We start from the raw sequence: 13,739 nt of genomic DNA, 5'->3' as shown, positions 1-13,739 counted from the left end.
GTTGGCTTTTTTTTTGGTGTAAGGATAAATATGAGCATATTTTCCTTTTCAACCATTTTTCAGATAGAACGTCGAAAAGTAAACTTGCCAAGTTTCTTTTTCTCAAAAATGGGTCCCGAGCCACGCTTTAGGAATGGGACTGGGGACATTAACGAGACTGGCAACAGACCTCTCAATAGCAACCACACGATAAAATCAAAATCAAAAGAAAATAAAAGAGATCGCACCCCAAAAGATAACATTAGGCCTTAGAGTAGAAATCTGTGTGTTCAGAACGCGAAAAAAAAAAACTCTGGGAAAACATGAAATGACAGGCCAGGTTCACTGTGTAATTCAAATAAAGGAGTGATGAGACTTTCATGGTCCACTCGTAAATCGTGATGGCTACTCTGACCAGCTCTCAGATTTCCTAGAAATGTCTTCACGCTCTGAGATTTTATATTAGCTTTAATGTCTGAGCATAAGCATGTTCAGAGGGGAGGTTTGTACTATTCGAATTGGTCTTCGGTGCACAGAGCACTGCTAACCGTTAGCCAATATTTACAGAGCACCGGGATTTCTTGCCTCGTCCAGCTGAACGCTGCCTCCGCCCTTCACTTGACAGGTTCCGAGCTATCTTACCGAACACCTGCTGTGTGCTCACGTGCTCAGTCCCTCATTCTCCCTGTCTTCCCGATACCGACAGCCCCCAAATCTGTCTTATACGCATCAGTGAAGGTGTAACAGGGCAGTAAAGAGACTAAAAAAAATTCTTAATTTTAATTTTAAAAATAACCCTCATGCAGCCGAGCAGACTGTAAGCCTCGCTGCCTTAGAAAATAAACTGCTCTCTCCAATTCGGTTGCAAGGTCAACTGATGTTAATCATAATATGACATTTACATAGGTATTTGCTATATGTCTTGTAAAACCAGATATTTTTATAGTACTTAATGATCTTTAGATGTTTTCACTCGTACCATCCTATCTGTATGGCCCACGACATTCGAGCATGTCCCCCAAATCCTCAATATCCGCCATCATTAGATCCTATCACTATCTTATTAATATATTTATGTGGCACTTAGCAAACTGTTAAAAATCACGTAATTATTTTTCATCGTCAGCAGAAGTTTAAAGCTACAAGGCAGCACGTGTACTTGTCAAAGACCCCGAGAGGAACTTCGCTGTTCCACAGTGCTCCTACACGAGTGTTCCAGTCGATATTTAACGGATAAAAATGGAACGCCGAGCTCTTATCACCGAATCGCTAGCAGCAATATTCGTCTTTCATGAACGACAACCAGCTTTATGGTTTTTTAAAGTTCTAACTCGTTGCCATCACCACGGGCATCAGTTGTCACTCTCCCCGTAAATATGTGCGCATAGTGGTCAGCACGGGACTCTGTGTAACAGAACGCTGACTCCTTCACGGAGACGAAGGTCGCACAGAGGAAGTGGAGAAAATAAACACGAAACCAGCCCTTCCTCAGCCGCCCTGCTTCCTGGGACCTCTATCACCCATGGGCTTCCACGCCCCAGTGCCCGAGCCATGGGTCCAGCAGCGCTCACCAGGCCTGTGGCTGCAGGTCCGGGCCGTGGGAAGAGAGACACATAGACTTGAACTGGAATCCACTTCTATTCCCAAGCGAAGTGTGGTATAGACAGCTACTGCCATAAACAAGTGTTCAACCCCAGAACTGTGTGGGTACCTGGAAACGGTGAAGAAATAAAGCACGAAAATGCCTAAGAATCTTCTTCTCCTTTTTCGGCTTCCTCGTCCTCTGCTGCTTCTTCCGCTCCCTCCTCCGTTATGTCTTCTGTCTGATTTTAACAAAAATTACATCGTTACTGAGAAGTGTGAGAATCGACAGATACAGTAAAGAAAGGAGTGTGACATCTCGGACTAGAATTAAGGGCCTGCCGCGCACCCCGCCCACTGTCCGCCTCATCCGTCCCGTGCCAGGTGCTGTGTACCCATCATCCCCACAACCGCCGAAAGGGACTCCCTCCCTCGCCAACCGGGTGACTAGGAGGCAGTCAAACCAACAGCACTAAGCATCATGCAAGCTGCGCAAACTGCCCTATTCGATGGGGTGGACAGGAAGAATGGAAAACACATCTAACAACCTGGCCCGAACTGGCTGGGCTTCCCTGAAGATACCTGCTCCACAGGAGGCTCAGACAGAGGTCCAGAGCCAAGCCCTCGTTCTCTATCCACCCCCGTTTGATAAATTTGTCTCCAACTTATTTTATTTCCCATCTCAGCAGATGAAAGGAGGGATTTCTGGGAGTGCGGGTTGCATCGGCTTCTTTATATCATGAACAACAAGGAGAATGTGGCCGAACTGCAACTCTCAACTTAAAGATGTTTTTATTAAGTGCAACTATTAAATATGCTACTGTACCTTTTCCGCTGCTGTCTCCCCCTCTTCTTCCTTAGGTCCATAAACAAAATTAAGAAAAGAAAATATAAATTCGCATAAGTTTGAAGTTGAGTCTAAAAATGAAGAAAACTATACTAGAATACATGTTCATCAAAATGAAAGACACTAACTTCTCGGTAAAATATATAAACAGCAAAGATATAATAACTGAGCGATGCCTACTTATTTCGTGCATTATATTTCAAGCCCCTGGAATATTATGAGATTAAGATATTTTTCCATCGCTCATATATCTGAGAAAATAGAACTAATCAGTCATACTGCTTAATTATATGTTTAATTCTCTCTCTAGGTCCAGCGTATATTGGAGATCTATAGACCTAATTAGTAAAATTCAAACCATATACGTAAGCCATTCGAAATTTTGAACAAAACTATGTCCTTTCTGCCTTTATGTCCTGATAAGTATGCTTTCCCTTCAGCTTTGAACGAATTAATAAAAGTAGATCAAAAACTCTTCCTCCAACAGAACAAAATGATAACATTTCTGAACCACGCAGAATTCAAACGCTGATTTCTGGTTAAAGACCAATAAGGTCATCGCAGGCTCAGGCAGCTCTCCATCCTGCCGACCCACTGGAATTTCTATCTCCCCCAGATCAAAGTAACAGAACCAAGATATATCTCCTAAAAATGCAAAGAAATGAGACCTTCCCGTGCCTTCCCCCAAATGGCCATAGGGCAAAGCTCTCTGGGCTACCACAGAGCGCTACAATGTTCCAGGTAAGTGAACAGGGGAGGTCTAAAGAGCAGTCCCTAAGCCCTGAAGCCTGCGCCTCGGGCAGAGAGCTTGGGGAACCTCGTGTGGGGAAGGTGAGCACAATCTTGCAGGCCTGCGTATCCTCTCGCCCACCCCTCGTTCTTTAGACAGATCAGGACCCGGGACCACAGACCTAAGTAATTCGCCAAAGGTCACAGAGCAAGCAAGCAATGCAATCGGGACTCACTTCAAGGCTCCTGGTGCCTACTTCAGTGTCCTTCCTACTCGGTCATGCTGCCTCTCAAGGCCAGTGACAGAAAAGGCAAAATCATGGAAGGCACGTCACAGAGGACTCGCCACCCTGTCACATTCCCCAGCCCTGCCTTCTGTTTTCAGCCAGTTCCCAAACAAAAGTCAGATTTCTGAGACTGGTGTGTCAAATAGAGAACGTGAGAGCCCAATCCAGCTGGCCGCAGCTGAGCCGGCCCGAGAGGTGCTCCCAGCACTGGGACCCTCCGAACAAACCCTCGCGTTGACCAGCGCTGGCGACACACCAAGTATTAGAGCTTAAACAACGTCCAAGAGAAAAGAGGCCTGCACTTGTTGCAACGCGGGTGTTGGTCCCTCGGTGACGTGGAGACGACGCCGCTCTCGCGTGGCCTGATTCTGCCCATGCCTTGTCCCTCCTCCGCCCCGACTGTCTCCTCCTCGCCTGGCTGCAGCACCTCCAGTGTCCCTTATCCCCAGCCTGAGCCCCACGCTGCAGCGAGAGAGCGTTCTAAGACCACGAACTTGACCGTGCTGCCCTTGTGCTTCAAAACTTTCACCTGTTCAAGATAAATCCATCATCCCTAGAACGGCTGAAAGGCCGTCGCCACCTGGCCCCCCGTTCACGGGCCCCAGCCTCGTGCCTCCTCCCCATTCTTTCTTTCAGCCACGCAGACGGACCACAGGCAGTTTTCAATTGTCACACCTTCCAGGACACTGCTTAAAATATTTTCAACCAGACCTAGTTTGGGTATCCCATATCTGCTCCCATAATCACCCTTTCCATATCCGTCTCCCTGACTAGTCTGCGAAGCGCTTGGGGCACAACCTGTGTCATGTTCATTTTCGGATCTCCAGGACCCAGCCACTGTCTGGAACCACGAAATGAACTCAATAAATGCATTAAGCGACTGGATCAATGAGTGTATAAAGCTGGCTATTAACTCTCGAAGAACATCAATTTTCTTCTTATCCACCTGAGATCAAATTAAAATTCATGATATGCAACTTAGAATTATCAACTATATAAGAGGTACATTTTTATAAATCCCATCATTTTTATTAACGATATTCAGCTGAAAGAGACGCATTAAGATTACTGTTAAAATGGGTTATCCTTAGAGCTAGCCTGGAGGGCAGCGGGGGTCTTACAGGAATAAGAGTCAGTCTCAATTCTTAAGGCTAGCTAGCAGCAATTACCTCGGTCCTAGGACTCCTGATCAATACCTGAATTGACCTTCATCTCTTGAAAGACGTGTTAAAGAAAGAAAGTAGTTGCTCAGAGAATTTAATAGATACTTAGCCTCGAAAGGTCAAGGAAGCTTTGAAGAAACTCGGGCATTACCACCCATCGCTAGTTCTACCAAAACACGAGCTCTGTGGGAACAGGAACTTTGGTCTCTTTCGTGCCCTGGAATTCTGCCTGGCACGTGGCAGCAACTCAATCTGTTGATAAAATGTTGACTAAATGCATTTATGCACACCACTCCTGCCTCTTAGAAGGAGCTGGGATATAGTAATTAAATGAAAACTTAAATGCCCATCCTTAGCTCACAGAATTGTAAAATATCAAAATTAGGCAGATCCTTACCTACATACAATGCTTGAATTGACTTTTCTGGTTGGCGGATAAGTATATCGGCAAAAAGGTTTTTTTTAAAGATAATTATAATCACATGGTCAATTAAGCCAAGGTCTTGCAAAATCTTAGGACAGGGTACAAACCATTCCCTGGACAGAGCTACACCTTAAAATTATTTCATCTGTTCTAAGACAGCTAGTCGGGTGAAGCCTCAGAAGTGGGAAGTCTTAGAACCTTCGCCAGCAGCTATTTGTGTTGGGAAGTTGGCTGGCCAGGGAGGCAGGCTGCTGAGGTGGCAAGTGGCCAGGAGTAAGGACAGGTGTCAGCCGTGGTGAGTGTCAGGCAGTGGCCGGTTAGGACAGGTGGCTGGTGCGAAAGGAAGCCAAGGGCCAGCCAGGAGTGGCCTGGGGCGGGGCCTGGGGATCAGGGGCAGGAGTCAGGTTCTCTCGACCCTCGGGCACCACAGGGCGTCTTCGGCCAGAGACTCGGGACCTAAACCCACGTCTGCCTCTGGAGGCAACCCAGTGGGGTGACGCACAGACCACCACCATGTACTCGACTGGGCCAAGGTCTTCGACAGTTTTGCAGAGGACTCGAGTTGGCGCAACTTGAAATCATTCCCCTCGATTAAAAACCGAACACGAACTTCAACAAGCCTCAGTGTTTCCACCGTTCCCTGAGGTCCTCACGGTGTCCCCAGCCCACACTTCCTTTCTTGGAGTGTGCCCAGGAGCCGAGGGCACCCGCTCTCTGCCTTTACGCCTGCGCATGGTTCACTAGCTCCCCCTCTGTCCTTGGCCCCCGTGGGCCCCTGGGTGGTCCCGGAGGGGGGCCATGTACCACCCTCCCCGCAGCGGGTCTGCAGTGACGGCTACAGGCGAGGTCCCCTGCGCGTGAGTCAGCGCCCCCCGTCCCGCCTCCCAGACGGCCGCGACCTGTCTGCAGCAGGTGGTGCGCATCTTGGCATCCTGCGCCGAAGAACCCGGGGGCTTGAGGCGGTGGTTGGGGGCGGGCCCCCTCATTGCAGGAGAATAGAGGGAAAGGGACGCTATGCCAGCGGGAGGGGGACGTTTGTCTCCATTTCCGATTTTTTAATCAATATAATATTCTTAGAATAATATGTTTCCTCACTAAAATGGCCTCGTTTGAGCAGGTACAAGTGCGCAGTGAGCGAGCGTGCGCGACAGTTGAGCTCAGATAAACGAACCGGTGACTCAGACACGACGGAGCCGCTTGACCCTCAGCTTACACCGCCAGCTGCTGAGGGGGCCGTCCCCATCACACCGTGAAAAAGGTCAACACACAGATGATGGTTTCCAACACACGAGTGAAAGGGTTAAAAGAACGGTGACCACTGACTAAGGTCTGTAGTCTACTTAACAGAAACACACCAATGTCACTTTCCTGGTTTCGACATTGTACTGAGGCCATCTGTGCCGTCACCGCTGGGGAAAGCCGATGAGGAGCACACAGGATTCAGTCCTATGTCCCCATGAGTCTATAATTAGTTTAGAATAAAAGGTTAAAATACATTTGCATTCCTTGCAGTCATAAGTAGTGTGGCCAAATACCAGGCTTTGAATTCGTTTTGTTCTATTACGCAAAATTGGGGAAGGGGGAATAGGGTTACTGTCCTGCCACGCTCTGGAAGAGCCACGTACTTGTCCTGATTCTCTGCCCCAGGGAAGGAACTATAGGCTGCGTTTTTCAAAACCGTGGGCTAACAGAGGTGACGAAGCTACGTGGTCCCTGAAAAGGGGGCTGAAGTCTCGGACTTAGAGCTGGGGAGATGGAAGCAGCCAGATTGGAGAGAGAAGGGGTCAGAAGGGGTGCGTCTTCTAGGAGTGGAGCCACCGGGTCCTGCCTGCACACAGTCACTGAGCCCGGGACCCCTGGGGCACTCGGGGAGCCCCGGGCACTTTGCACGGGACCAGCACTCGACAGTCGCAATGGGCATCAGGAAAGCCACGCCACAATGTGGCCGAGGTAGACAAAGAACCAGAGTCCTCTCCCCTTTCTGGGCACCGCTGAAGACTCCGGATGCCTCCAAGTCCCTAGGGAGGAGAGGGTCTCTGAAACACTTCACCCAGATTGACTTTCCTGCCAGCCGTGAGGCAGAGGCATGAAGCAGATATAGTGACGTCTAGAGAAACAGAGGAAGCTGACACTCCTTGCACACAAATCATAGAAACCACATCTAGGCCCAGTCAGTGGTGTTCTTTGCGCCCCTGTGGAGTGTTGGGTGATGAGGAAGCACAGGGAGCACTACTGTTTAAACACAACGGGTTGGCAGGAGAAAATCCTTGAAGCCTCCTCAGGACGGTTTTCAACAGAGCCAGAGTTTTTATCTAAAAGACTTGGATTTATCTGGGCTGTAATGCCTAGAACCTACACGGATGTGGCCAATACTTGGAAGATGAATGTTAAAAAGGTAAAACACAATGATCTAACTGGCATGTTTATTACAAATAAGCCTATGTACACTCAGGTCACTGTAGGTAAAGCTGGGATGACAAATAGCAGAGATGGCCTTCCTGGCTGAACTTCTCCAAACCAACACCAGGCCATAAAAGCAGACATGTAACTTCGCACAGAATGTAACTTTTAAATAAGATAGTTTTGTCTCCTTTTTAAATTTCAATGAATTTTCCTATGCATTCAATCCCAAAGTTAATCACATTATCATGTCATTTTTTATGCTATTTACTGAGAGATCATGATGTTTTTACTTATTGAACTGAATTAAAGTCAGTCAAAGAGCATGTATCAGTTATCAAATGGGGAAAAGTCAGAATCTGTCTTTATGTAGAATAAATATTATTAAAAAGTTGAAAAGACAGTTCGATAATGTAATAATGTTAATAATAACTTCATCTAAAATAAAAATGTCTTTTCCTTAGTCGTTTCTTTCATCACGGCCCATGTCAAAAAACAAAAATGATTTTTTAAGTTCCTATCAGAATTTGCGAGATGATAATTGACTTTGGAGAAGGCTCACAATCTTAAATAATAGTAACGAAGGGAAGCCCCAGTCCGGATGGCTTGTCACTTCATTGAACTGGCCTCAGGAGCCAAGAGGCTGAGAGGCTGAAGCAGACCTCGCCCCTGCTGGAGGAGGCAGGGTCTGACTGTCAAAAGCTACCTCGGCTCACGGGACCAAGGGGTTGGCTGTAATGTTTTTTATGTTGGTCTTTGTCTTAAAAGAAGCAAAACGAATCTCCGCACATAAATCAATACTACTAAAAGAGAGCTTTAGGACATTTACGCCAAGTTCAAATTATAAAAAGACAGATTTTTAAATTACAACATAATGCAACTATCATTATATTTAATTTAAAATTTATTATTTCTGAATTATATAGGCTGCCAAGAAACCCCATTTAACTTCTAGGTCAAGATGAAAGATTGCATCTTTCCTTAAAAAAAAAAAATAATTTCAAAGAGTCTTAAATTATGAACATTTTGAATTAGCATGTTTCCAATATGAGGAATTTACTGCCCTAGCCCCTCGCAAATCCAGGTTCCTAAAGATAAAGACCAATCGATGTCCACTCCCCAGCATTTCACAGCATAGCCACCGGTCTTGGACCATTCCTAGTCACATGCCCGGTGCTGGGAACAGAGTCCACCTATCTTAAAAGCTGTCCACATCTCTCTTGGAATCAAAAAATAGGTAAAAATACAAACCATCTGCATTCAGTAAACAGTCTTTGTGACAACTAGAGCAACACAGAAGCCCACGGAAATTCTCCCGTAGGGAAGCTCCCCTCACCCCAGATGCTGGCAGCCCCACCCCTGTCAGGCTCCCCGTCACCTGGGTCTCTCCCAGCACATTCTGGGAATTCCTGGAATAAGGGGCCCCTCCAGTTCGCCACTGTCCTAGCTTGCTGTTCTAGAACCACAGTCTTCTCCCCCTCCTCACGTTCTCCCCACCCTTTGTCCTGTGGTTCCTGAAGTAGAACCCCGTTTAGAATCCCCTTGCAGGCCTTGGATCAGCGGGGATCTGCAACTCCTCGACTGGATTCTGACTGATGTCGGTTTCCTTCCCCAGGCCCGCCTTCCATCATCAGCTCCTCTTGGCTTCCCAAAAAGACTCAGTGGACGAATCCTGGGAATCCGCCATCACTCATGACAACGAATAGGTCCCTGGTTTTGGAAAGAACATAAACCCAACCTATCCTTTTCAACACAACAACAAATTACTGAAGTCTCGTCTAGCCTGTTCCTCCGAGCCTGGGTTCAGGTCCTTCCTCTGACTCCCTTTGAGCCCTCGACATACGTTGACCACATCGGTTAACCCATTAGAAACAAATTACCAGCTTCTACCCGGCGAACCTCTCAGCTCCTTATTATCATGCTCACTCCTGTGTGCCCAGAAGGATTGCTGGCACCTGGTAGGAGCTCCATGAATACTTGATGAATAGAAATGAATCCAATGAAACTACGGTGAAAAAAGCAAACACTCACATTCTTTTCTTGGGATTCAGTAAGGTTGCCCGCATCTTCTTCATCCTTTTTCTGTGCCTCGTTTTCTCCACTTTCTTCGGTCTTCTCTGTTCCCTGGTTATAAAGGAAACACACAGTATCACTAACCCGAGATAAGCTTCCAAGGAAACAAGCAAACAGCAGACCACATGTGTTGTGGTTTTCTTTCTTGGATACACAGCACATAAATGGAGCAAATGTAGATGTCCTATTTGTTAGGTAACTTAGCTACTAGAGTGTAGGATTGTCACCCCTCAAAGCTACTGATGGGAGCTATCGGTGTAAGTCAACGGGTCTGATTCATGGGCATGGTAGAGTAATAAACTCCTAAATAAAGAGTTTCAATTCACTCATTTAAGGCTTAAGAAGAGAATGCCAAAGGGTTTGACATTTAGGCAGTTGCTCAGGGAGGCTTTATAACTTCAGAGATTTAAAAAGGTGATAGATATATACAGACATACATACATATGTACATGTGTATACATAGATGGATGATGGGTGGATGATAGATATATGCATACATGCATATATGTATATACATGTACATAGATGGAAGATGGAGAGATGACGGATGGATAGGTGATAGATAGATGATTGATTGATTGATAGACAGACAGTAAGATAGATAATGGGTAGATGGATAGATAGATGGATGAATGGATAAATAAATAGACATATTGACAGATAGATGATAAGGTAGACACACAACATAGATATAGAAAGATCAGCACCACGCTGACATTCTGAGGAAAGCTGCCTGCAGGACGATGGTGCGAGATACCAACTCTTACCTCTGTGGTACTCTCTGCCTCTCCCACTACATCGCCATTGGGAAGGGATGATTCATCCTCAGGCGACTTTGTCACCTGCATCACATAAATTGAAAATGTTTGAGGACTTTCTTGAAGATGACAGCTTGTACTTCAACATCAAGTTATGTTTGTCTTCATCCCTCATTTTATCTTAACAACACTGTGACCTCAGTAAGTAGGACAGTCACTTCCGCTCACACCATAGAGACAAGAAAATAAAGGCAGAAAATGTCACAATGCTAGTTAAGGGCTCTCCTCTCCGGTCTTCTGTTCTTCCGGCACCCCCTGTTACCCACACATCGGGCCTCCTGTGTCTGATTCGGGCTCTTGGCTTTCCCTCCCGGTCTCTCGTTCTCTGCGTTGTGGTTCACGTTGGAAGGATTCTGCCATCGAGCTCCTCGGACCACAGCGTGGGCCAAGGTGGTACCCATTCTCTGTCACTCATCTTGCAGTTTTAAATTAGGAAATCCCAGAATGTCCATTTCTGCTCCAAATTCGTGTCTTTTACGGTCCCCCTCAAATGTTTTTCCAGGTCTCCCACTGCTTCTTCCTTCCGCGCTCCTTCATCTGAAGGCACCTGAATCACCTGTTATATCTGTTCTTCCTCATTCCGGTTACTGGGAATGCTACCCTTATTGAAATGGTTTCATCATTACTCAAAATCGCTCGCAACGGGAGCCCGCTAATCAGAAAAGGAGTGTCCAAACTTTTAATCACACATCATTTTTGGCTAAAAAAATTGCATTATCCAGATATATTATCTCTCTTATTCACCAGACTTGGATGTGTCCTCAGAGAGTACCCATCTTCCACTGGAAGATGTCGCCATGACTCCAACAGAGGGATTGGAAACCTTTGAGCAATGTTGGTATTGTTTTGGGATATCAGAACTTCCTGAGGTGGCTCCCACAAGGACACACTCACTGGGATGTATGAATTCTGACACTGAATAGTCAAGCCCCAACAGCGTTTTGTAAATGTCATGCTCTAACACTGTTATGACTGTACTTATCCCTGTCAGTTAGGGGGAAATCTCATTACAGATATAACTGGACACTTCCCACTGGTATCTTAGCAGTATGCCCCTGAAAAAAATAACGTATAACAGACACCAATCCTAGTGCTTCTTTGCCTGATGGTACAGGTTATCAATCATAACTTCAGTTATTTGCTTTAAATGTTAACCCGATCATAGCTTTACTTCATTTCAATTTAGTATGTTCTAGGAAAGTAATTTTCAGTTGGGAATTCCCATCACCTACTCGTATAGTTTTATTAATATATAGATGCCTAGGATCCAGTCCACATCTATTGAATCCCATTACTTGATGTTCTTGATATATCCCTACCATATATAAGAATATGCTTGCATGCATGGTACATATGCTTGCTATATTCATAGTATAGTATGTCTCTGAATAATTGTTACATCAAGATTTTTCCTCTCTTCAACCATTTTTACGAATAAGATATGCTTGTTGTCTTTTTTTGAAAATATACTTAGTGATTGCGTTTATAGATTTTGAGTAAAGTATTTTTGGATTGACTTTACTATTTTCTTACATGCCACAGAGACAACCAAATTTTCTTGTCAGGGGCAATAGTTTTGTTTTAATTCTCACTGAGGCTTTCATACCTGAAAGTTATCAATAATAAACTAACCACAGTCATTTTAGGTCATTTGTCATGCATGGATATTTTTCTTAGCCTGTTTTACTTTGATGCTTTTCTGAAAGTTTTTGCAGTCAGCTGCAGGCCAGAATGATTCATCTTCCATGCAGAAGGACTACTCAGAGCCCCACAGAAAATGACCGTATGCCACGTCCTTCAGGGTACAGGTCTCTTCTGGCAACACTGCAAGAGCTTTAAGAACCCCAGTGGGCTAAGTCGGGATTTCCAGAACTGCAGTAGAGGAGCAGATGGGTTCATGAGACAACCAACCCCAGATCCTGTGGACTAAGAATGAACTACGCAGGTCTGAATGAATCAGTGAGGGATGATGGTAGTTTTTGCTTGGAATATTGTCGATGTTATTTTAATATCTATACTATGGATATATAAGGAAGCCTTCTGTCTTTCCTCCTAAGCTTTTTATGAATCATAACAGCATAGTAGACCCAGATTTTGTAAGTTAAAATGAAAAGTTTGTCCAGAATTCAAAAATTCTCATTGAATTTTTTTGAGACAATGTAGGTATTCGCCTAGCTTCAGTAGGAATCTGTGTCCCTTGTTACCAGGGCATAACTGGAAACTCGTTATGCAACCAGGGCCTCGACTGGAATGTGGTTTTGAGAACGATGCTTGTTGGATCAGATACGACCAGATGCTTGTAAAGAACGAAGGTGGAGTTTATGGAGACGATGGAAGCTGATGAAGCCCTCTTGGGAAAACTGGCCTGGTGCCTGAGCTGGCACAGCCTGCTTAAGACAAGTCAAGTATTCTAAAAGCCATGATGCTGCCTATGATGTTTAGTATTGTTTTATGAGCATACACTTCTAAATAATCGTCAGGACGGTCTATTTTTAGCTTTAGCAAGATTAATTTCCTTGCTGACTTCTCCACAATGTTGTTTACTACAAAACGACACTGTGACAAATAATATCACTTCCATAAATCATCGAGTGTCTGTCTTCCCAAAGGATACTTGAAGGACTTTCCCTGTGTGCACACACATAAACACCTACAAACTCAAGCAATGCTGACAACACCAAAGGTTCCAACGTAGACTATGCTAATTAGTGGAATGTTTGTGTGCGAATCACCTCAGCTCCTTAGGCTTCAAGTTCCTCCTCTTGGAAGAGAAGGATCTGGACCGGATGGCCTCTTAGGTCTCTCTAGCCAAGTTTCCTAAGTCCATGGCCCTCCCTTTCTTCCACTTAGTTAAGGAGAATTTCGTGTATACGACAGTACCTAAGTACAAATCATGGAGGAATCTAAAAACTGAGATTCAATATTTTTTAAATGGGATAAGATGAAATAGCAGAAGCTGAAATAGATTTACATATATTACTATGGATATGTCTGAAAACCATGTTGTTTTTTTAAAAAAGCAAGTTGAAGAACATTCCAAAAATTATGATACCAATTTGGCATTAAAAATACAAAACAACATATGTATTGCCTGTGGAGTTAAATATATAGTTTTATATATAGTTTTTTAAAAATCAAAAAAAATGAAAATAAGAATAAAATAAAACATCTATGATGTTGGTGTCCCCAAGGAGGGGGGGTGGACAAAGCAACCTCATAGTGTCTCTGTAATGACTGACTCCTCCTCAATTAACAGGTTTAGTCTCTTCAAAATTTAAACCAGAGAGAGTCTAACTTCCTGGTCATGAGGCCAGCTGAGGCAGGGAACCAAACCCAGGACAAGGGGGTCTACATGAGAAGTCCACATCTTGAAAGGGAAGGCCCTCCTAGCCCCCTTCCCCAGTTGCTCCCAGAACACTGGCAGCCAGATTTACTCTC

At 45.0% G+C, this 13,739-nt stretch overlaps 1 protein-coding gene across 3 annotated transcripts in view; it reads right to left on the bottom strand.

Moving 5' to 3' along the window:
• Window positions 1-13,739, bottom strand: part of SH3BGR (SH3 domain binding glutamate rich protein) — a 40,928-nt gene that overhangs the window by 1,328 nt on the left and 25,861 nt on the right. For all 3 annotated transcript variants that reach the window (XM_039857317.1, XM_039857318.1, XM_039857316.1), the window contains 4 exons: window positions 10,251-10,325; window positions 9,442-9,534; window positions 2,387-2,416; window positions 1,691-1,802 (listed from right to left, as the gene is read on the bottom strand). In XM_039857317.1, coding sequence (XP_039713251.1) covers window positions 1,725-1,802; window positions 2,387-2,416; window positions 9,442-9,534; window positions 10,251-10,325 — 276 coding nt within the window. In that variant the 3' untranslated portion in view covers window positions 1,691-1,724. The remainder of the gene's footprint in view (window positions 1-1,690; window positions 1,803-2,386; window positions 2,417-9,441; window positions 9,535-10,250; window positions 10,326-13,739) is intronic.

Source organism: Pteropus medius, unplaced genomic scaffold (assembly GCF_902729225.1).
Source record: "Pteropus medius unplaced genomic scaffold, Ma_sr-lr_union100, whole genome shotgun sequence".
NCBI classification, from domain to species: Eukaryota; Metazoa; Chordata; class Mammalia; order Chiroptera; family Pteropodidae; genus Pteropus; species Pteropus medius.
The sequence above is the reverse complement of the archived record's forward strand: the minus strand, read 5'-3'. Positions and strand labels throughout refer to the sequence as shown.